Source organism: Dermochelys coriacea, chromosome 20 (genome assembly GCF_009764565.3).
Source record: "Dermochelys coriacea isolate rDerCor1 chromosome 20, rDerCor1.pri.v4, whole genome shotgun sequence".
In the NCBI taxonomy this organism is placed as follows: Eukaryota; Metazoa; Chordata; order Testudines; family Dermochelyidae; genus Dermochelys; species Dermochelys coriacea.
Window position 1 is genome coordinate 1,192,049 of NC_050087.2, and position 22,328 is coordinate 1,214,376.

A 22,328-nucleotide genomic window follows, 5' to 3' on the forward strand; every position below is an offset into this window, starting at 1 on the left:
CCCTCCGCGGTGAGATCTGTGCGGAGGGGGCTGGAAGGCCTCAGCCCAGCTCCACCCCCCATCCCAGGTCTTTGGGGACAGGCGGGGGGCGGGAGCACATGCCCTTAAGTGCATCCCAGGGGGCTGGAGCTAGTGGAGGTTTAACAGGCCCCCCAGGACCTGGTTGTCACTCCACTGAAGACAAAGGGCGTCACCGATGAGCCCAGCCCCTGGCCCTCCCATCCCTCGCCTTGGCGGGTCGAAGCCTCAGGTCCCACGGCCAGCTCCCCAGGCACGGGGCTGGGGCCGCTCTGGGCAGGGGCAGGGCCCGTACCGGCGTCAGCATCTGGAGGTTCTCGTGGAAGTTGCCCAGAAAGGCCATGATGGCCATGCGCTGCGCCAGGCGCTCCACCTTGCTGAAATGCAGCATGAACCGGTCCTCGTCCGCCAGCTCCTCCAGCGGCTTGCGCTCCTTCTCGTACTGCCGCAGCAGCTTCACCTCCGCCTCCGTCGGCAGGACCCGCATCAGGCACTCCACGAAGTCCACCGGCAGCGTCTGCAGGTCAAAGCTGCCGGCCCGGCGGGACCCGTCAGCGCGCGGGGGGCAAGCCGCAGCTGGGTCACAGCCTGGGGCCGCAGCTCCGAGGCCTGCAGGGGAGATGCCCTCCCGGAGCCGGCTGCGTGCGACCATTTACCCTCCCAGTACCCGCTGCCAAGCGGCCTGTTCTCCCCTGACGCCGGGGGCTCTGACTGGGCCCCTCCCTCCCCCAGGCTGAGGGGGGGCACTGGCTCGCCTTGTGCATGGATGTGAGAGGCTCCTGCGAAGCACTGGAGCTGGGGCGGGGACTCCAGCCCCCTGTGTTCCCAGAGGCCGAGCTCGGGCTGGGGGCCCAAAGCAGGGGCTCCCCCCGCCCCACCCCGCCCGTGGGCACCTACATGTGGATGGCTCTGCAGATCTCCTCGGCGCTGCGGCCCGCCTTGCGCAGCGTGATGGCCAGGTTCTTGGCCCGGTTGGCCTCCAGCAGCGACACCTTGCTGGCCGCCTTGTGCGAGGCCTTGCTCTTGGCGCAGACCAGGTCCACGGCAGGGCCCTGAGCTTTGGTTTTGAAGAGCTCCTCGAACTTGTCCAGGTCCAGGTCCTGGCGGGGAGAGGAGAGCGCGTCACCCGGCAGGCCCTGCCCCACAGCTCCCAGCCAGGCTGGGCACCCGAACCGGGAACAGCACTGCCACACCGGTCGCGCAAGCTGCCAGCTCGGCTGGGGGGACCCCGCCCGGGAGCTCCCTGGGGGTCCCTGCAGAATGGGGGGGCAGCACCCCAGCTAGGGACTGCCCGTTGCTATCCCCGGGGGCCCCACAGATGGGACCCCCTGCTGCCATTGCCAGAGGCCCCACGGACGGGACCCCCACTAGGGACTGCCCACCGCCATCACCTGGGGTCCCATGGACGGGACCCCTCACTAGGGACTGCCCGCCACCATCCCTGGGGGCTCCACGGATGGGACCCCCACTAGAGACCGCCCGCTGCCATCCCCGGGTGCCCCATAGATGGGACTCCCACTAAGGACTGCCCACCGCCATCACCTGGGGCCCCACAGAAGGGACCCTCCCTAGGCTGCCTAGGAAGGACAGGAAGAAGAGGGGGGGATAGACCCCATTAGGAATCCCACATCACACTGGGAATGAGCCAGCCCCAGCCCCAGCCCCAGCGCACCGCTACCCACAGGCCAGCAGCTGCACCTGCACCCCAGCTCTGTAAACTCCGCTCCCCCTCCCACCGGGACGAGGCCCCTGGACCTGCCCCCACCTGCAGGATCCTCTCGTCGTCCAGCTCACTGAAGACAGTGCCGCTGATCTGGTTGGGTTTCAGCGCCGTCCAGTTAAAGACGGGCAGGCGAAACTTGGTCTTGATGGGCTTCTTTATCCGGATGGCTGGGAACAAGGGGGCAGGGAGGGTGTGAATCCGCCTCGCTTGCAGCAAGCCCCCAGGGAGCCCCCCAGCCTGGGCAGAGAGGGCAGGAGAGAGGGGCACAGCCTCGGGCGATGCCCGCAGCCGCCCGCCACAGACCTGGGCTGTAAGGACCTGCCCACAATAGCACCTACCTGTTTTATAGCCCGGCCCCTTTCCCATGCTCTGCAGCCCAGCCTACAACTTTCCTGCATTACAAATCCCAGAATGCCGGGGCCCTTTAACCACCCCCACCCCAAGGGTCAGCGCACCCTGGGCCAACGGAGCAGCGGAGGGAGACCCAGGGACAGATGCAGGGGGCACCTAACGATCAGGCAGCAGCAGGGGCAGCCCCAGGGGTCCTCAAGGTCTCTCTGTCCCGGGGCGGGCACCCCAAAGACCCTAACCGGTTTCGAGGCTGCTTGGCTGCAAACCCAGTGGCTGGACTGAGTGGTGGGAATTTGGAGGGAAATTTTCCCGCAACCACAGCCCAAGCCTTGAACATGAGGGGCAGACCAGGGAGACCCCCCCGCCTGCCGCATGGGAGAGACCCCCCCACACACCCTACGGGAGAGTCTCCCCACCTGCCCCACAAGAGACCCCTTCCCTGGCCTGCCCCATGGGAGACACCCCCACCTACCCTATGGGCGGTTCTCCCTGGCTGCCCCACGGAAGATCCTCCCACCTGCCCCACAGGACATACCCCCTGCCCTAGGGAAGATCCTCCCACCTGCCCCACGGGAACCCCCCCCGCCCTACAGAAGATCCTCCCACTTGCCCCACGGGACACACGCACCCCCACCTACGCTATGGGTGGTCCTCCCTGGCTGCACCACGTGAACGCCCCCCGCCCTACGGAAGATCCTCCCACCTGCCCCACGGGACACACGCACCCCCACCTACCCTATGGGCGGTCCTCCCTGGCTGCACCACGTGAACCCCCCCCGCCCTACGGAAGATCCTCCCACCTGCCCCACGGGACACACCCCCCCACTGGCCTCAGGGACAGCACGCCTCGGTCACCACGCCCTAACAGGGACGCTTCCTACCTGACAACCCCATAGTGAGGACGACGGAGGGCGAGGCCCCAGGCAGTGGGGGCGCAGGGGGGCACTTGTCTGTGGGGAGAGAGGGAGAGCGTGAGGCGCTGGCTCCTCCGGGGACACCTGGCACCAATCCCCAGGCATGGGCCGAGCTTACCTGGCAGTGGTGGGGCCGGTGGGGGCACAGGGGGAGGGGGAGGCGGGGGAGGGGGGGCTGCCTCCACGGGAGGCAAGACCGGGAGGCCGATGTCGTAGTCGGGGATGTCCCCTTTGCCCTCCAGGGGCGGCAGCGGGTCACCCCCCGGCTCCCCGGGCTGGCAGGAGCCGCAGTGGTGCCGGAGAGCCGCCTCCTTCTCCTTGATGATCCTGCGCAGCGTGTGCACCTGGTGAGTCGTGCTCTCGAAGGTCTCCTGTCCCGGCAGACGGGGGCGGTTAGGGCTGCATCCCCCCCATGAGCCAGATCCTGGCCCCCACGTCCGGAGGGGCCCTGAGCCACTGGCGCATAGGCTGCACCCAGCGGACGGAGCCTGGGCACCCGGCTCCCAGAGCTCGGCACGTGTCCAGGAACGTTGCCCTCAGCTATGGAAAGGGGCCGCGCCGAGGGATAGTCCCACAGAGCATGCTCAGTAGCAATGCAGGCTCCCACCAGCACCCCAGGCAGGGAGACCCACGGCTCCCCAGCCCACAGGTGGACAGGGGCATGCTGGCAACGGGGCTGGGATGGGAGCACCCTTGGCTCATGGCAGACGAAAGGCTCACGGCCCCATTGCTGAGCTGCTCAGCCAGGGGGCCGGTGGGTTCCCTGGCCCGATCCCTGCCCCACACCTTGACCAGCTCCAGCTCTTTCTCTCGCTGTATCAGCTGCTTCTCCAGTTCCGCCACACGCATCACGTTCTCGTTCTCCAGATCCAGCAGCTTCTCCGTCAACTGCCGACAGAGCAGGAGGCAGCTGTTACGGGGGGCACAGGGCGCCGTACTCCCCGGCTGCCGGCTCCGCAGTTCGGACGCAGCCCCCACCCCCAGCACAATCAGAAACGAGGCCCCCTCGCCCTCTCCTGCCCTCGGCAGGAGAACTCCTGGGAATCTGCCCCCCCGCCCATGACACTCCTGGGGGAAGTCTGACGTTCCCAGACCCCCAGGGAAGAACCTCTGCAGAATCCCCACAAGGGTGAGGGCCAAGAGGGCACCACACCCTGGCCCCGACCCCCGGTGCTGGTTTCAGCCAGACCCATCCGCCCAGGATGTCCGCAGAGGTGAACGTCACTCAGGTGGCTCATGGGAGTTGGAGTCCCCCACTGCAACCAGCACCCTGCTGGGAGATGGCACGGAGGCCTGGTGGGGTGCAGAGGCCCTGGTGGGGCCAGACCCCGCATGGGTCAAAGAAGCCCCTGGTGCAGACAGGCCGAGATGCCTACGTGGGATACGTGCTCCTCCAGCTCCTCCACTTTCTCCAGCGCCACGTTCTTGGTCTCCGCATCCTCCAGCAGCCCCCCCACGTCAAAGACGTTGTCCAGGTAGGCCTGGATCTGCACCTGTAGCTTCTCGCTCTCCGTGTGCCGCGACTTCTGCAGGGGAGGGGAACCCAGTGTCAGGGCAGCAGAACGCCGTCCGCCCACCCGCCTCCCCTTCCCAGGGGGCACCGGCCCCTCGTAGAGCACCCACTTCTCCCCAGCGGCACGGTCCCCTGCCGCGGCTTTCCTCTTGCACCACCCCTGGTGCTGTCGCACACCCTCATGTCACAGAGAGGGAAACTGAGGCACGGTGAGGCTGGAGAGGGAGGGCAGCTGCCCTGCATGAGCCTGGGGGAGTCATTTCCCCTCTCTCTGGGCCTAAGGACCCTTCCTCTCCGCATTTGCCTGGAGATTAAACCTCCTGTCCCAGGGCTTAACCCATCCCTGACTACTAGGGGCACGGGCAGGCCTGGGGGGCAGATCCCCCCCACCTCTGCCTATTGCACCTCACTCTAAAGCAGCCGGTGCTGGGCCCCAGAGGGGCTGATGCAGCCTGGCCACGTGTCCGTCTCCTTCCCTGACACTGAGCTGTAGCCCCTGAGGAGACCGCGATGCACCTGACGGAGGAGAATCTGGGGTCTCGGTGCTCCCCGACTCTACCTGCAGGAACTCCTCCAGGCCCAGCTTGGTGAATTCGTACTGCAGGTGCACCCGGAAATTCATGTCCTCCACCGAGTGCACCACGATGTTGATGAACTGCATGCAGGCCACCTGCAAGGGAGATGGGGGAGTCACCACAGGGAATGCGGGGGCAAGATACCCACACCAGCCGGCCGGCCTTTGGTGGAGGGAGGTCACGGGGTCTGGGATCCAGGCACCAGCTGGCCGGCCTTCAGGGGCAGGGTCATGGGGTCTGGGATCCATGCACCAGCTGGCCAGCCTTCGGGGCAGGAGTCATGGGGCCGGGATCAAGGCCTGCCTGACATGGGCAGCTATTCTCCAGTGATTCAGCTGCCAGGCACTTCCTAGAGGCCCCCTGGGAGGGCAGTGCTGGCCCCGCTCTCCCCAGGTGGGGGCTGGACTGCTCACCATGAAATCGATGCTGCTGTCCTCGTTCCGGAAATAGTCCATGAGCTTCTCAAAGCGGTGCGTCTCTTTGCAGACCTGCAAGGCGCCCAGAGATGGGTTAATGCCTGGCCCATCCTGATGGCACCCCCGCATGCACACAGCTCTCCTTAGGCCCTTGTGCCCATCCCCCCGGCATCGGGGCATGGTCTGCTCTTCTGATTAACCCTGGGATCCCTCCGTCCTGCAGCTCCCAGGGCAGCCTGTGTTTGCTGGAATGGGCTGCACAGAGCATCCCTGGGCGCCCCTAGAGATGGGGCTGCCCATCCCCGACAGCCAGGCTGGGTCACCCAGGCCAAGAGCTGGCCCCAGTCTCTTCCCCCACAATGCCCATCCCAGCCCCTGGACCTCGTGGGGGCGTGTGCGAAGAATGGTGCCTCCTTGTGGCAGGGCCGGGCTCACCTCTTTGAAGTTGTCAAAGGCAGCGAGAATGATTTCGTGGCCTCCCCTCACCAGGCAGACAGCCGCCAGCAGCTCCAGCACCAGGGCCTTGGTCCTAGGGGACAACCAACGGGCTCAGTGACTCACCCACCACCCACAAGCCCTGCCCTGCCAGGACAGAACCCAGCCAGGATCCTGTTGGCCTGACAGCAGCAGAGTCTGCGCCGGGGACACCTCTGTCTGCCTGGGCTGACTCTCAGGCTGGGGACAGGGGCTGGGGGACGGTCCCAAAGAGCCCAGGCAGGTGCCAGGTTCCCGCCACCCTGACCTGGCAGGGATCAGGGAGTCCAGTGTCTGCCAGCTGCTGCCAGTCCCCCAGGGCCTGGACTGAGACCTATCAAACTCATTTCACACTCCAGCAACCCAGCTGCTGCTAAGGGTCTGTCGCTACCAGCCTGGGCTGGACTGGAGCCCAGGAGCTTTCAGCTACGGTCTGTAATCCCCATGCTATCCCCCGGCCCAGCCTCTCACTGAGACAGGCCCAGGAAGGGTTCTCGTCCCCAGCGGAGAACCAGGGAGGGGACCCCGATCTGCTGCCGCTCTGCCTGGGGAGGGGAGCGGCACCAGCTCCTCACCTGGGGTTCTTGTTATTCAGGCTGAGCGCTATCTCATTGACGGCGTGGGGATGGGACATCACCAGGTTGAATCCGTACTGAGGAGGGAGGGAAAGGCAGAGAGCGGGGCGTTAGCAACAGCAGGATGGCCAAGAACGGGGGTCGGGGGCAGGCAGGGTACACAGCCCCGACACACAACCCAGCCCCTTTGCTTCCCAGAAGCTCGGGACAGGGTTTCATCCAGAGCAGCCCGTGGGCTCTCACCAGCCGTCCGTGCCCGCCCCGCTTGCTTAAAGATGCTGATTTTTTTCTCTCCTATAAAATTCCCCAAGTTCATATTTTTTGCACCAGGGGAAACTCAAACCCAGGCGCTACCTACTGCCCCGTCCCAAATTACGCAACAGCTGCTACAGCCGGGCCTCGCAAGAGAAGTTGCCAGAGTCTGGGAGGGCTATGCACCCTCCTGCTTCAGGACAGCAGCAGTGACTGGGGGTCAGGAGGGGAGGTGACCCCATTGCCCCCCTGCAGGGATTCCTGCCCCTTCTCTTGGGGGCAGGTCCAGGGGCTCGACCCAGCCCGATGGCAGGGGCAGTAGCCACTGAGGTGGAAGCAGCATATCCCCCCATCGTCCCCGAGCCTGTGGTAAGCGTTGGGCGCTGGGTACCTGGTAGTTCATGATGGCCCGCAGGCACATGATGCAAACATGGACGTCGTCCTTTTGGCTCACCAGCCGCGAGTTCTTCAACGCCTTCCTGCTGGGCAAGGTGCTGCAGCTGGCAAAGACAGGGGAGGCTGCGGTCAGCGAGCCCTGGAAGGGGCTGCCTTGCTACCTCCGAGCCGGACACTGCCAGAGCACGCTAGCTCACGAGACCTGACTCCAGCAGCGTCCGGGGGCTGAAACCCGACCGAGCGTCTCTGAGCCCCTGTCCCACCTCCCTCGCTCCTCTGCCAGCTCAGCTGCCTCCCCCACCCCCGGAGCTGCACCGGCCCCGCCACACTCTGCACCTCGTGCCAACCTCAGCCCTCGCGCACATGGCGAGCCAGTGCGCGCTTTGCAGGCTCTTCGGAGCGCACGGGGAGGAGTCTGCACAGGCCTGGCCCTGGAGGAGTAACAGGCCCCGCCCCCTTCCCCAGCTGCGGGCACTGCAGCACCAGCTGCGCCAACCCCACTGGTTCTAACCCCCAGCTGGGTGGGACCCACGCGGCCAGCGAGCCTGGGTCCTTCAGCACCTTCGGTGTCCTTCAGCTCCCTCCCCAGATCCCAGCCACAGCCACCCGCCTTGCTGCCCGGCATGGCAGCCCCTGCTCAGACGCAGTCACAGAGGAGCCAATCCTACCAGCCCGGGGGGACGGGTGCCTCACCCGTCCTGTCCCACGGCAGCACCTGCAGCTTCCTGCCGAGACCCAGGGAGCTCACCGTCTTGACAGGGGGCGGAGGGGAAACTGAGCCACAGAGCCGGGAAGGGACCGGCCCAAGTCATGCAGCAGATCGGTGGCTGGGCTGGGAACAGAACCCAGATGTCCTGTGTCCCAGCGCAACATCCTGTCCACTAGGCCACACCCTCGCCTGTCCCATTCCCCCCACCGCTGCACCACAGAGACACCCCCTGCCAACAGGCCCCAGCCCCTGGCTCTGAGCGGTGACGGGGCCATCTCCAGGCTCCAGGGGCAGCAGGGCCAAGGGAAGCTCCCGGAGCCCCATTGGAGGCGCCCAGCCCGCGGGGACGATGTGGGGCGCCACACAGAGCAGGCAGGGCAAGGCACACAGAGGGGGAGGGGGAGGGCAGCAGGAAGGGCACTTGCTGGTCACACAGGTAGTGCAGCATCCATGGAGGGGCAGGACACACTGGGGGGCCACAAGGCAGATTGTGGGGCGGGGGTGAGCACACAGAGGTCTGCTGGTGCCAGAGGGGTGGGGAGCGAGGCAGAGACGCGCCGGGCAGCGGGGATCCCGCAGGAAATATGGATGAGGGCGCAGAGCAAGAGGGAGGCAGTCGGGGGGCCGGTAGGTGGAAAAACGAAAGGGGGAGAAGAGAAAGACACGCATGCCCACACATGTGCGAACACCCAGATGCACACATCGACACACGTGAATGAACACCCAGGACGCACACTCCACTCCACTCACACACATCTGTGCAATGTCCACACCCACGCGCACACACCCCCATCCACAGCCACGCAGCTGAGCAGAGCAGAAAGGCACAGAGCGTGGGGGCAGCCCAGGGGAGTCATGCCCAGCAGGCTGTGGGGCCTGGAGCTGGCAGGTACTTACCCAGCGAGAGGTGGGGCAGGCACAGCCAGAGGACAGAGAGAGAGAGCACAGGCCAGAGAGACGGGCAGGCAGAGCGAGAGGGAGACGGGCCCTGGAAGCAGAGAGAGGAGGGTGCGTTACTGACCCATCGGGGCAGGACACGGGGCTGGCAGCAGAGAAGGGGACAGACCGGCCCCGGGGAAGTGAGAAGGGGGCACGTGTCCTGGGGGATAGCGGGGGGGCACAGATGGTGCGTAGCGTAGAGCAGAGCAGGCAGATGCAGAGTGCGGGGGGGTCACGGACCCGGGGGGGGGTCACGTGCAATAGGGCAGAGCAGAGGGGGGTGTGCCAGGCAGGTGGGTACATTCCATGGGGGGGGTATCATAGTGCAGAATTGGGGGAGGGGGTGATATACCGCAGGGCACAGAGGGTATGTGTGTAGGTACCATAGGGCAGAGGGGGAGGGGTGTATACGTACCATAGGGCAGAGGTGGGGGTACATACTGCAGGGCAGAGGGGGGTACATACCGTAGGGTGGGGGAGGGGTACACACCATAGGCTGGGGGAGGGTGCATACCGGAGGGCAGGGGGGAGGGCCGTATATGTACCATAGGGCAGAGGTGGGGGTACATACCACAGGGCGGGGGAGGGTACGTACCGTAGGGCGGACGGGCGCGCAGAGCGGGCGAGGCTGTTGGTGAAGGGGGCAGACAGGGTTATGGGGTGCTGCAGATCCTCGATGGATCTGCTCCAGGATTTCAGCTTTTCTAGCGCGCCGTCCTCACCACTTTCCAGACCCTCAAAATCAAACCTGGGCGGGAGAGGGACACACACGCAGAAGCTTCATGGCAAGTGGCAGAGCAGGGACGCCCAGGCCGGCCCGGCTGCCGAAGCTGGGGGTGCAGCAATGGGACTTGCACGCGCTAGCGAGGGCTGCAAGCGCACACTGATGCGTTAGCAGCAGGGCAGACATAGCGGCTCGAGCGCGCTCCTGCTCGCAGCAAGTGCCCCCGGAACAGGGCAGAAATTCAGATCTCCTCCAGGGGCTCCTGGTTTCAAACACCTTCCTCGGAGCAGCCAGCCAGCCCCGAGGCTCGCAGCAGGCGGGTCTGTGTCAGGAGCCCAGCAAACCTCATGGCCTTGTACGCCCGGTGCAGAGCCTGACACGGAAAGCCCGGCCGTTCAAACGCTCTTCTCCGCCCAGCGAGCGACCAGCTCGGCCACGCCCTGGCACACGTGTGCAGGCAACTTACACCAGCAGGGTTTGCGTGTTAAAATGACGGGGGAAATCACACGGCCAGGGCACGGAATGGCCAACAGTGGGAGGCGAGAGAGTCACAAGGACAATGGAGACTCTCCTCACCCCCTTATTAGCAACGAGTGGTGCCGGGTGCAGGGCACTTTGACCCTATTCCACCTGCCCTTCACCACCAGAGCCAGGGCCCGGAGAAGGGAGAGCAGGCGCGCCCACTCCCCTGCCTCGAACACACGCACAAGAGGACGTCTGAAAGGGGCAGCAGCAAAAAGATAAAAGGAAATGCTCTTTCACACCTGGCACCATTGGACTGTGGAACTCGCCACCACAGGAAGTCGTTAAGGGCAGGAGCATATCAAGATTCAGTCTCCTGCTTTAGGGCCCTGGCCAATCTCTAACTCTTAGGGTCAGGATGACACCTTCATGGGGGGCAGATTAGCTAATTTCTGCCAGCTGCGGAGCTTTCACACCTTTCCCTGAAGCACGTGGGCCAGCTGGCCCTGGGCTCTGAGCCAGTCGGGGAATTGCCACATTCCTGAGACGAGGCAGAATGGGGGCCAGTGGTGTCAGGCTAGTTGGGATGACTTGGCCTTTACTTGGGAACATGCTGCACCATTCAAGAGACCCAGCCTGAGCAGACTGAGACGGCTGGCACAGGCTGATAGCCGATGGGGCACCTGCAAACCCCGATCTCACCCGCTCTGCCCAGGGGGACGAGTCGTCACAGCTGCCCCCAAACCGGAGCCGTAAACGCGGCACTTACATCACAGCACACTGCGCGAAGGAGAGATACTCCACCAAGACGTCCAGGCCTTTGTTCTCGTCATTGAGAAACTCCCGAACCCACCTGCAGAGCGGAGCAGAGAGTGAGTCACCCCAGGGGTCTGCGAGCTGCAGCGGTGCTAGCGCCCATGCTGGCCTCCTGCCTCGGCGCAAATTTCAGCCACAGTCTGGAGCCCCCCACCAGGTGAGAAGCCAGCGGCACCTTGCCAGGCCAGGAGACCCTAGCTGGGAGGAGTCCTGGGCTGGAAAAGGGACAGGTCCTTGGGGCAGGGACCTCGGGGGCCACTGACACCACCTGGCACAGAGTGATCACACCCAACCCACATCCCAGAGCCAGGGGGAAATCAACACCGTGACGCTACCGCGTTGCCAGGACAATAGAGGGTCCATTGACATCAGCGGGTCTGCATACGCTGTGGAGCGCGGAGAACAGAAATCAGGGTCCTGCACCCCCTTTTCCTTCCCGCCCAGGGCACGGCGTGTCCTGGCCATGCAGGTGCAGCCATCCCCCCGGGCCCCGATTCTCCACGGTACCTTGGTGACATGCCACAGACGCCAGCCATCACTCCTGATCTATCCCAGCCGTGGGCCCACACGCAGGCAGGGACCCTACGGCTGGATTTAGGCACCCGCCCAGTTGGATTTTCAGATGCAGCCACGGGCAGCAGCAGGGGCTGAGGCCCCTGTGAAAAGCCGGCCCTTGGTTAGCTTTGTCCTGGGGCAGTTTCCGCTCACGGGCTGAGAACCTGGCAGAGCCGAGGAATTCAGGGTTAAGCCACTCTGGGCCCACCCTGGTACAGGCACCTGCTGCGACTTGTAGATTGCAGCTCCTCCAGGCACCCCCAGCTTGCCTGGCTGTTATCTGGCAGGGCCAGAGCTTTTGGCTCCGCTCAGGGTTGCGCTGGAAAGCGGCTTCCCCACCCATGTGCCCCCAAAAACGCTTGCAGGCCAATTTCTCCTCCCCTGGCTCAGGGGTTCCTGGGCCAGGAGCTGTATGCTGGGAACCATGCCCGGCGCACATGTCCTTGCCGTGCCCGCAGTCTGCGTGTGCGTTACCTGACGGGGAGCAGGGGCAGGGCTCTTTGGGCAGGGCACAGCTGGCACGTGTGTTATTCAGCTGGGGGCACACGCTTGTGCATTACTGGGGCGGGGCACACGCATGTTAGTCGGGTGAAACCACATGTGTTATTTGATCAGGGCACGTGCCTGGGTGTTAGTCGGGCGGTGTGCATGTGTGTCATTGGCGTCCATGCACATGTGATGCAGGTTCACACACACACGTGATTGGGAGGTGCATGCACATGTGATTGAGGGGTGCACACACACACACACACACACACGACTGGGAGGGGGTGCATACACACATGTGACATTGGGGGCGGGGGGGGTGACGTTTTCCAAAGTGTGGTGCTGGGGGCGGTGGGATCTGGCCCAAGTCAAACCCCAGCACTGTCTTGGAGCCATTTCCCCTGTGGGGGGGAGGGGGCAGGCGAGCCCGCCCATTTCCTGTCTGTCTGCGCTCCAGCGCCTCACCCCCAGCTCGTTTCCTGTCTGAGGCCAGGCTGCTATTTTAGGGCTCTCAGGGGGCTAAAGGGCACCTGGGATGGCAAAGACAAACCCAGCCGCTGCTGCAGGCTGGGGAGGGGACCCCACGTGGGCCCTGAGTGGGCACGTGCTGGCAGTAGCACGTGTCAGCTTGTGTGCGTGCAAGCGTGCACACGTGTCTGTGTGCGAAAGGCTACGTGTCTGCACATTTGTGCACACGTGTGAGCATGCATAGGCAGGAAATGTCTGGACCGCCCTTTTGCATCAAACCTTCCTTCTGCCCCTGGCCTCAGCAGGCCCAGTGCCCCTCTTCCACCCCCATGGCGGGTCCTGCTCTCCACCTGCTGCCCATGGTGACCTGGGTTCACCTGTGTGGGGGGATTCCAGCACCTCTGGTGAACCCAACTCCCTTGCTATATGGATGACACAGGAACTGAGGGGCTCAGAGCAGGGGCCCAGAACAGGGGCCCATCTAGCCTGGTATCCTGGCTCTGGCAGTGGCCAGCACTCCGTTGCTTCCGAGGAAGGGGCAAGAAATACTGCAGCAGGGAGTCCTAGGGAGTGGAGAGACTGGACAATGTATGAATTGCCATCTCGTGGAAGGCCTGTGTGGAATCCAGCGGGGTTTCCATAGCTGATGGCATGAACCCTCCAGCGCAGGGGCAATGGGGTGCGCTGACCACACAGGAGACCGAGGTTTCTCCAACCCTTCAACAGAAACTCCCCAAAGCAGGACAAAAACTCCAGTGTGCTGATGCCTTTAAAACCCTGAGGCTGCGTGGCTCAAGGGAGACTCACAGGACCACAGAGGAAGAGACGGGGACACCGGGAGGGGGTTTAGCTGCAGAAGGACCAGCCTAGGTCAAAGCAAGCTGACCCGGAGAAAGAGGCTCCACGGTTAAGAAAACAAGCCATCGCTGCAGCAGCAGGACCCTGGATGCTCCCCACCCTGCCCAGCCAGGGAGCTGCTGACTCTGTGGCCCTCCCTCCCCAGTGCAGGATGTCAGCTCCAGCCTGAGCATCCGCTGGAAGGAGTGTCTGGCCATGGCGAGCCCGCAGGCTGGCCAAGGACAGGAACAATCCCAGTTCCTGTGCCAGCTGGTATTTCCCCTCCAGCTGCAGCTGGGCCCGCACGGGTGGGGACAGCCCTGGGAACGCTCTGCATGTCCACAGCAGCGGGGGTGGCGTCAGACGGGGCAAGGTCAGGGGGGGAAGACGCCTGACGGCAGCGTTGTACCCCGGCCCACCCAGGCCAAAGGGAAGCGAGGCCGCAGGGCCGGACAAGCCTGCGGGGTCACTGCCTGCACCCCTCCCTGCGGCACGTACATCTATGTGTTGGCCAAACCGAGGCTCAAAGAGCCAGGGGACAGGCTTATGACCATGGGGTCAGAGAGAAGTGCTGGGAGCCCTGGGTTTGAATCCCAGCTCTGCCGTGGGCCGGCTGAAGGACCTTGGGCCAGTCTATTCCTCTCCCTGGGCCTCAGTTTCCCCATCCATCCTGACACTGAAAGCTTTTGAGAGCAGGGTCTGTCTCTTGCTGAGTGTGTGCACAGCGCCAGGCACCATAGGACCCTGCCCTCTAACCCCACCAACCCCGCTCCTCTTTAGGAACTGGTTCTGATCCGACAGACATGATGAGCCCGATCTGTCCCAGCACTCCCTGTGCTTCCCTGCATTCACCCCCAGTCCTGGGATGAGCCAGCAAACCCCCTCGCCACTGGCACACCGGGGCTGGGGAGCATCTGGCTTGTGCAGCCAGGCTCCATATTTATTCCTGTTCTTTGCTTCAGGCTCTGGTCGCCCCCCGCAACCCCTTCCCTTCCTTTCACTCTTACTCTTTGCAGCATTCCCCACCAGTGTATCCTACTTAACCCGCCAGGATCCACAGCGCCCTCCTCGTCCCCCGTAACCACCCTCATCGTGTGCTTTTCACCCAGGAGATCAGAGCCATTAGCACAGGAAGGAGAAATAGAATTCTGTCCATTTTACAGAGGGGGGAAAACTGAGGCACAGAGTGGGGCAGTGACCCAACCCTAACCATTACCCAAGCGAGCCAGTGGCAGACACAGCAACCAACCCCAAGTCCCCTGGCTCCCAGTCCGGTGCTCTACTCATCACGCCAGGCTGACGCTAGCCCCGCCCCTCTGCTTGCCTGCATCTGCCAACGAGCGCAGCAAATGTTTGCCCTCCCTCCGAGGAAAACCGATAGCACCAGGAGAAACGCTTATTGATTTGCTGAGCGGTTTGCCACAGAGCTGTGTAGCCGCAAGTGGGTGTGGGGGACTGGGTTCTCAAGCCAGGCCTTGTCTACACGAGATGCAAAGCCTTGCAGATACACCCTGGGTTGGGAGCAACACTCGAGCTTCCAAGCACAGATGGCAGCAGCTGGTCTCTACAGCCAAGAAGTCTCACCACAGACGGGGCTTGGGCACAATCAGGGCCACCTGCGGGGAGACAAAAGGGGCGGTTGGCCCCAGGCCCCCCATTTGAGAGGGCCCCCAAACCGAGTGGCGTAGCAGCCTGGAGGGGCGGGTGGGCAGCGCTGCCATCCCATACACCAGGGAACTCATCTCACCTGGCAGAGCGTGGTGCTGCCAGGCCAGAGAATTCCCCAGCAGGCAGCCTGGGGCATCCTGGTGCGAGGGGGGGCGGCCCTGGAGAACAGGGTCTTGGCCACTATGGAACGATGCCTGAGCTGTAACGAGGGGAGAGCCAGCCATGCAGAGCCCAAATCTGGAGTGCGTGGGACTTGGATGAGGCACTGAGCGGAGTCAAACCTACCGCTCTGCTGGCTCCAGCTCCAGGCCGAGCCCGGCTGCTCGGTGGCACTTACCCGATGTGGTTGGTCCTCAAGGAGATCTCCAGCTCCCGCAGCACTTTGGTCGATTCCTGCACCCTCCGTCTGAACTTCTGACAACAGAGTCCCCCTGTTAGGAACAGCAACCAGCTCCAGGCCCCGAGGCCAGCTCTCCCTCCGCCCCGGCAGAAACCACCTCCCCGCCCTGACCAGACCCATCAGCAACAAAGCCAGCACCGTGCACTCTCTGGGGCTCGCACTGTCTGTTCTGCATTTGCAATACAGCCTAGGACAAATAGCTAGAGATCAGACAGCTCTGTTTTACTGGGGGGGGGGCCCAGTCAGTCACGTGGGGACAGATTCTCCAGAGCTTTCCGGGCCAATTTGCAGAGATTTACCACCTACAGACAGGGTCGCATCCCCACCCCACCCAGCAGCCCCCACTGCAGCACTGATGGAGGGGATGGGATGATGAGACTGCCAACAATGGCACATAACCGATCTGTGACTGCTCGCAGCAATATCCCCCACGGCCGGTGATGAGATACTAGTTGGGGCGGGCTCCGAGTTCGACAGAGAATTCTCTCCCAGGGGTCTGGCTGGTGGGTTTTGCCCACATGCTTGGGGTCTAACTAATCACCAGATTTGGGGCTGTGAAGTAATTTTCCTCGCGTCAGATGGGCAGAGACCCTGAGGGGTTTTCGCCTTCTTCTGCTGCATGGAGCACGTGCAGGGTTAGACTAGTGTTAATGGTGGATTCTCTGAGACATGAAGTCTCTCAACCACAATTTGAAGATGTCAGTAACTCAGCCAGAGGTTCTGGGTCTATTACAGGAACAGGTGGGTGAGGTGCTGTGGCCTGCGACATGTTGGAGCTCAGATTAGCTGATCACGATGCTCCCTTCTGGCCTCAGAGGCTACGAGATTCTCCAAAGTACTCAGTGCCCAAGGTTTGAAAAGCTGGCCCCCATTTTGATCCCTAAATGCCACATCGTCAACCCCAAGTGTCCGAGGGTCACAAGCCTGCCCCAATAATCATGTGACCAGCTTATCAACATTAAGGTTTCTTTTAAAAATAACAAACCCCAGAGTTTTTCCTGTGATTTGCCTTTTGGTTCATGTGTCTGAGCTTCTCTCTGCAATCCCAGCAACTAAAAACTTCCTGTGTTTTAAATGAAAGCTGAGATTCCCCCAGCCCCACAGGACTCCAGGAGCTGGGGCTTTGGGAAATCCAAGAGAGCCAGCAACACTCTTACTGGAAACTGAGCTCCTTGGAAATTCAGGACACAGGGTGGCATGAGCCAAAGATCTAATTCAGGACTCCCAGAGCATCCCATCTCTCCATGTAATCGCAAGGTTTGGGTGGCTATTTCTGTAACCACAGACGGTTTGTTCTGGAGGAGGCGTTGCCCAGGGCGGGGGCCGCTCCGTGCTTGCCAGGCGCCCAGGGCGAGTCCAACTAGCACAGCTGTGGTCAGAGCTCAGCGGCAGTGCAGCGTGCCCGTGATGCCACCACAAACTTGCTCTCAGTCTGCGCTGCTGGGAAACCCTGGAGCTCCGAGAAACATCCCACGTGGCTGCTGAGCCAGAGCTGGGAGCCAGGACCCCAGAGCAGGCATCACTTGCACAAGTGCTTCAGCACCCTCAAAGCACCCCTGGGTTTGGATTTATAACAGGAGAGTCTCTATGGCCACAGCTCACGGCCGCCGTGTGAGCCCCCCCAGCTCACAGCCACCGTGCGAGCCCTTACCTTCCTAGTCATGCCAGGGTCCAGGAAGGTCTGCAGTTTCTGGATGTAGGTATGGGGAGGGTTCTTCACCTGGAACCTCTCCTGGAGGGGAGGAAAGAGCCTGATTGCGGGTGTCAGAACAGAGAGGGAGTCGCGGGCATCACCGGTGGGGACGGAGCAAACACTGCAAGGGGTACTCGCAGCTCTGACTCGCTGCTCCCATTAGCCTCCACCCTGGAGAACCCCGACGGCTTCTGTGGCCAGCCCTGAGCACAGAGCATCTCCTGCGTCCGTGCGGACCCAGCCGCAGCGCTGTTCCCGGCCTTTCCCCTGTCCCCGGCCGGGGAGCCCCAGCTCCCCACTGCTGCTGTCCCAGGTAAGCCCCCTGCCCCCAGCCTTCTGCCCACTTTTACCCCAGAGCTGCGGCTGGGGTTATGGCCCCACTCCTGCCCCAGGCCCTGGTACCTGGTCGCAGATCAGGTCCCATTTCTTCTCGTTGTCGTACTGGCGCAGGAGCCGGGCTTTGTCAGGCGGGAGGTTCATGGAGCTCTGCAGAGAGGAGAGATGACAGGCGACATTGGGGGGGCTGCTGGTGGCTGGATCTGAGCCACGCGCTCCCGCCCCGTCAGCGGGAAAGGCACAAGCCACACGCCCCGGCCCTGGTGCTGATGGCTAGGGCTGGCCTGTTCACTCCCGCAGGCCTGAGCGGGAACCGACGCAGCCGGGGCTGCCCCAGACACACTGCCGACTGGGAGGGGTTAGTGGCAACGCGCGCTGGGGTGATGCCAATGCCCCCCAAACCCCCGGCCAGCTCCAGACCCCTGCCCACCCCGGGCTGGCTCCAGCAAAGCCCATCTGGAAGGCACTTAAATGAAGCAGGGCTGGGGTTGACATCTGGCCCGTCTGGAGATGGGGGCACTGTGCCACTGCTGATCCAGAAGGCCAGAGGTCTTGATCACTTGGGGTCACTGAAGGTCCCATGCCGCTAAGTTGTGCTGCCAGCACAGGTATCCGGGTCCTACTCTGGCTACCCTGGTACCCTCAGACGGGACCACATCCTCAGTGGGTGCAAATCAGCTCCGCGCCCCGAGACACCTGTGGAACTACACCCATATCCTCCAGCAGAGGATCTGGCCCCGCACCGTTCTCCTCCTGTCATGTACCCCACATCTTCGGGGCAGAGCTCGGGCAAGAGCCCTGCCCCCTAGCATGGCCTGCTCTCTCCGGATCTGGGGGGAAACAGGGGGGACATAGGTTCCCTTCCTCCCATCCCCACGAGGTCTCATCCGTTGTGGTCAGGGAGCAGGAGGGTTAGCAGGTCAGGGCTTGGCTCCTCACAGTGGGTGAGGGTTTTAACCTAGCTGGGGCGGGTGTGGGAGAAGAGAGAGATCAGATTGCACAGCCGAGCTAAGACATGACTTCATCGCCTAATGGCTTTAGCACACGCAGCTCCTCCGCGCTGGCGAGATGGGAGAATGACCCCACCAGGACCCCCCGACCCTCATGCTGCCCCTTGTGCCGCCCACGCCTGCCGCGGGGGTTCAGTGTCCTGCCCCCCTGCACACTGAGCTGCACCATCGGCGAGCAGAGGGCCGACTGCCTGCCAGATCCCGCAGCCCAGAGCCTCTGGCTGCATCCAGGCCTCCTTGGAAATTCTAGGCAGCTCCAGCCGCACAATGACCCTCTTGTTCTGGGGCAAGGCGCTCTGGCCTCAGTGTCTCCCAGCCACAGCGCTGGCAAGGCCACGAGGCCCACGGCATCCCTGGGCCGTGCCCGACCGCTGTCCAATGGCTGTACCCTCAGAGGAGCCTGGCATCCCCAGCGCCAGACAGGTTTACTCCCGGCTGTGACCTTGGGCCCCTCCCATCCTGCGTCGGCCTTGCCTGCCGAGATTGTAGGCGGCCCGGGGCAGAGACTGGTTCTCGTGCTGCACCCGGGCAACACCTGGCTCCTGGCCCTGATCTCAGCTGGGCATCCCAGCACTGCTGGAACGGTTCATTTCAACATGAGCGACGCTCATCTCCCACCTCTCAACCCCTGCGCCACGCCTCAGAGGTGGGACTGGCACCAGGGCTGGGCATGAGCAGGAGTCCAGGTACATCGACACCCAAATCATCTGTGGTGTCTTCACACGTTGCTCACTGTCACAGCTGCGAGCACTAGTGCAAGCAGGGCACCTGCATTTGCTACTGGGGTGTTCACATGCAAACACTCCTGCCCATGTGCCATTAGTCCCCCCAGGCTCTACCCCATTCGCTGGGCACAGGCCTGGCGCTGGCTGCCTGCATGGTGGAGCAACTTCTGCTGGGAGCGCTCAGAGCTGAGCAGACACGTTCCACGTTGGGCCTCCTTCCTGTGACTGCCGTTGCACGAAATCTCGCCATATCACAGACCCATTGCGTCTGGTCTACACCAGCTTCCTCTCTGTGCTAACCACAGCCCGGCTCCTGCCGGAGTGCTGCTCTCAGCCACTTCCTGCAATGATCTGCGCTGGAAGAGATGAGCCAAGCAGTGCGGACACAGGAGGGGAGCCAGGGGCCACTCACCCACCACTTCCCAGCTCCAGCGAGGCCTGCCAGCCGGCGGTCCTGGGCTGCTCTGCCCCTGCTTGCTCACCCAGCACTGCAGATGGGGAGGTTTCAGCCCCTGAACTAGGCCCAGCGGCCTGGGAGGGCAAAGGCCCCAGGACCCAGCACTGGCCCCACCAGTGTCTGCCCTGGCCAGGTGCTCAGCACCCCATGCCGCGCTCAGCCCGACACCTGGCCATTGCCTGTGGGACCTGGCTGGGGTGCTCGGACAGTCAGTCCACAGCCTCTCCAGGACACGGCTGTTTGCCTGGCTGCCCGTCATCGTCAGCTCCCTCCACGTTCTGTTCCTTCGAGGCAGGATACCCAGCGCCCCACTTCCATGCAGGCCAGGAGGGTGTGATGCTGGACGACGCGTGTCGGCATCTAACTGAGGTCCTGGAAACCCTCCTTTGTGTGTGTGGGGGGGAGCGGGGGTCCCCTGAAGGATGCCGGGAGTATTCAGGTCTCTTCCCTTCTTCATCCCCTTTACCTGGGCACCTGTTTCTTCCGATCCGCCAGGTGGTGATGGGCCAATGCCTCAGGGCCTGGCACCCACATGACAGGGGCAGCAGCTGTGTCCTGGAAGCAGGGGGGTCAATGCTGGCTGTGGGGCCAAGCAGTTCAGTGGGTTTCCTATGGAGGGTCCCGATTTGGCCCCTTCTTGATCCAAGCCTGCAGGAAACGCCACCCCAAGGCCCTGGGATACGGAGTGTCATTGTGAGGCCTTTGGGGCCAGATTCTCCCCCAGGCAGTGGGCCAGCCCCAGTCCTAGGAGCCAGTCGCTGGTGCCCCTTGTTCGCAGCTGCCCTGGCCCGGCGCCACACCCTCTGCACAGGGGAGAGAGAATTCTGCCTCCCCTCTGCTTTGTCCTCCCTCCGCTCCCTGGGTGTCTGGCTCATTGCTATGGCCTTAGAGCGCGCAGGGGGCCCAGGGGCCAGATTCTCTCTCTCCCTTCCACCGCCGGACAACCAGGAACCGCCAGAGAGAAATTGGGCGCTGTCTCTCTAGGAACCGCGCTGAACGGCCAGGGTGCTACATAATGGCCACCAGCCACCTTCCCAGCTGGCGGAAGTCACTGCTGGGTCACTTCAGGCCACTGAAGAGCTGGTGCCGCTAGGGTTCAGATCAGGATGTCTTCCCAGCCCACTGACCCAGATACCACGGTGATGGGCGGGGGGGTGAGAACCAGAACAGCACAGGCCAGAACTCCACACCCCATCTTGGCCACAAAGCTCATCTGTGACAGTCCCTGAGACTGTCCAGATCCCTCCTGTGAGCGACAGGCGTGACTCAATTTCCCCCCGCTGACTGGGTCAGTTTCTCTCACTCCAGGGGTTTGATGGGAAATGTTTATCAGCCAGCCCCCTCTGCCAGGAAAGCTGCACGGGACAGCCTCACGCCATTCCCATCAGGGCCTTTGCCATGTCACGGCAGGTCTTCCTCCTCGTAACTCCCACCTGCGAGCGCGGGCCACCCTGAGTGCCAGGCAATGCTGCGGCTCCATGCTCGTGCTCCGGCCATACCCACACCAACGCTGAGCCAGGAGACTGCAGCACCACACAGCGGGATTAAAAGAGGCAAAGGGCTATGAACCCTCCTGCATCCCAGCATGAGCCACCCAGGCTGGGAACAGCTGCCGGTCGCCCCCTGAAATGCTCCCATCTGGGGTTTCCTGCACCTGCCGCTGAGGTGGTTGGTGCTGGCAACCATCCCAGCCAGGAGCCTGGACCAGGCTGGATCCAGAGCCCCCCCGCTTAGCCTGTTCCGTCCCCGCCTGCCCGCCCACATGGCCAGCACAGAGGGACAGGACCAAGATCACACAAGGAGTCTGTGGCAGACCCAGGCCTCCCAATTCCCAATCCACCATTTTAACCCCTGGGCCATGTTCCCTCCCACCCTGTCCAGACAGCCGGGGGCGCAGGGCTTGGACCCGAGCCAGGGGAGTTTTGCCACTGATTTCAACAGCAGCAAGATCACACCCCGAGCGCCCCATGGACAGAGAAACATGAAAGGGAAAAGGAGAGTGAGGCAGGCTCCTTCCTACGGCCCCCCTCCAGGGCTTCTGCCCTTTTTAATGTCAGACAGTGGCTGCCCTGGGGGAGTTTTTCACATCGCCCCCCTGAATCGCCACGCCACAGAAACAAGAGGCAGCGCGGGGCGGAGGGGAAGCAGAAACCAAACCGAAAAATAACAGAGCTCATCTTGGCTTGTGTTCAGCTGCGCAGAGACAGCGTGCCCTCGACGAAGACAGAAACAGCCTTGTGCAAAACTCTGCTGCCCGAGAGGTGAAAAGGGAACTTTAAAAACATCAGCTGACCCCCCGCCCCGGGGGGGGGGGGCCTGCATTGGGAGGGGCTTTATTTCTAGCCCAAAGGTGGTTTTTCCAATTCCAGAGCTCACTGACTCATGGGTCGTCCCTGAACACAAAGGCACATTCCCTCCCTCCTCATCTGTGCCCCTGCCCACAGCCTTACTCAGCCCAGAGGAGGAGCTGGGGGAGGCTGGGCAGCCCGCAGGGGGGCATGGGGGAGGACATATGGCCAGATGAAACAGGATATTGTTCTGGCTCAAACAGCTCCCCCAAGCTCCCTTGCGAAGCAGCCTGAACTGGCTGTTTTAAGGGTGTCCTGGGAGAGAGGCCCCCCCACCTCCACGGCAGCATGATGCTGTCTCTGGGCCCGATCCTGCCCAGCCCCAAATGTCGCCCCAGGAGACACTGAGCAGCATTCAGGGTCACAGCCCAAGTGACAGGAGCTGATGACTGGGAGCAGGGGATGGAGGCAGCATGACCCCACTAAGCCCACCCCTCCCACCCCCACAGATTCTCGCTGGTCAGAGCAGCGGAGGGAGGCAAAGCTCA

The 22,328-nt window shown here is 63.0% G+C and overlaps 1 protein-coding gene across 9 annotated transcripts in view; it reads right to left on the bottom strand.

The window, feature by feature from the left end:
• Positions 1 to 22,328, bottom strand: part of FMNL3 (formin like 3) — a 44,876-nt gene that overhangs the window by 8,455 nt on the left and 14,093 nt on the right. For 5 of the 9 annotated variants that reach the window (XR_005289697.2, XM_043506431.1, XM_038378353.2 and 2 more), the window contains exons 2-18: positions 17,367 to 17,450; positions 16,923 to 17,003; positions 15,209 to 15,285; positions 10,811 to 10,894; positions 9,451 to 9,603; positions 7,203 to 7,311; positions 6,560 to 6,636; positions 5,946 to 6,039; positions 5,508 to 5,582; positions 5,079 to 5,189; positions 4,383 to 4,532; positions 3,793 to 3,894; positions 3,125 to 3,377; positions 2,974 to 3,042; positions 1,784 to 1,908; positions 916 to 1,118; positions 314 to 548 (exon numbers count right to left, since the gene is read on the bottom strand). Coding sequence is in view for 8 of the 9 variants with exons in the window: in XM_043506431.1 (XP_043362366.1) it covers positions 314 to 548; positions 916 to 1,118; positions 1,784 to 1,908; positions 2,974 to 3,042; positions 3,125 to 3,377; positions 3,793 to 3,894; positions 4,383 to 4,532; positions 5,079 to 5,189; positions 5,508 to 5,582; positions 5,946 to 6,039; positions 6,560 to 6,636; positions 7,203 to 7,311; positions 9,451 to 9,603; positions 10,811 to 10,894; positions 15,209 to 15,285; positions 16,923 to 17,003; positions 17,367 to 17,450 (2,082 nt within the window). In the remaining variant the exon portion in view is untranslated. Of the gene's footprint in view, positions 1 to 313; positions 549 to 915; positions 1,119 to 1,783; positions 1,909 to 2,973; positions 3,043 to 3,124; positions 3,378 to 3,792; positions 3,895 to 4,382; positions 4,533 to 5,078; positions 5,190 to 5,507; positions 5,583 to 5,945; positions 6,040 to 6,559; positions 6,637 to 7,202; positions 7,312 to 9,450; positions 9,604 to 10,810; positions 10,895 to 11,364; positions 11,741 to 14,787; positions 14,820 to 15,208; positions 15,286 to 16,922; positions 17,004 to 17,366; positions 17,451 to 22,328 lie in introns of those variants that run through there. The other 4 variants (XM_038378355.2, XM_043506432.1, XM_038378358.2 and 1 more) reach the window with 4 other exon arrangements.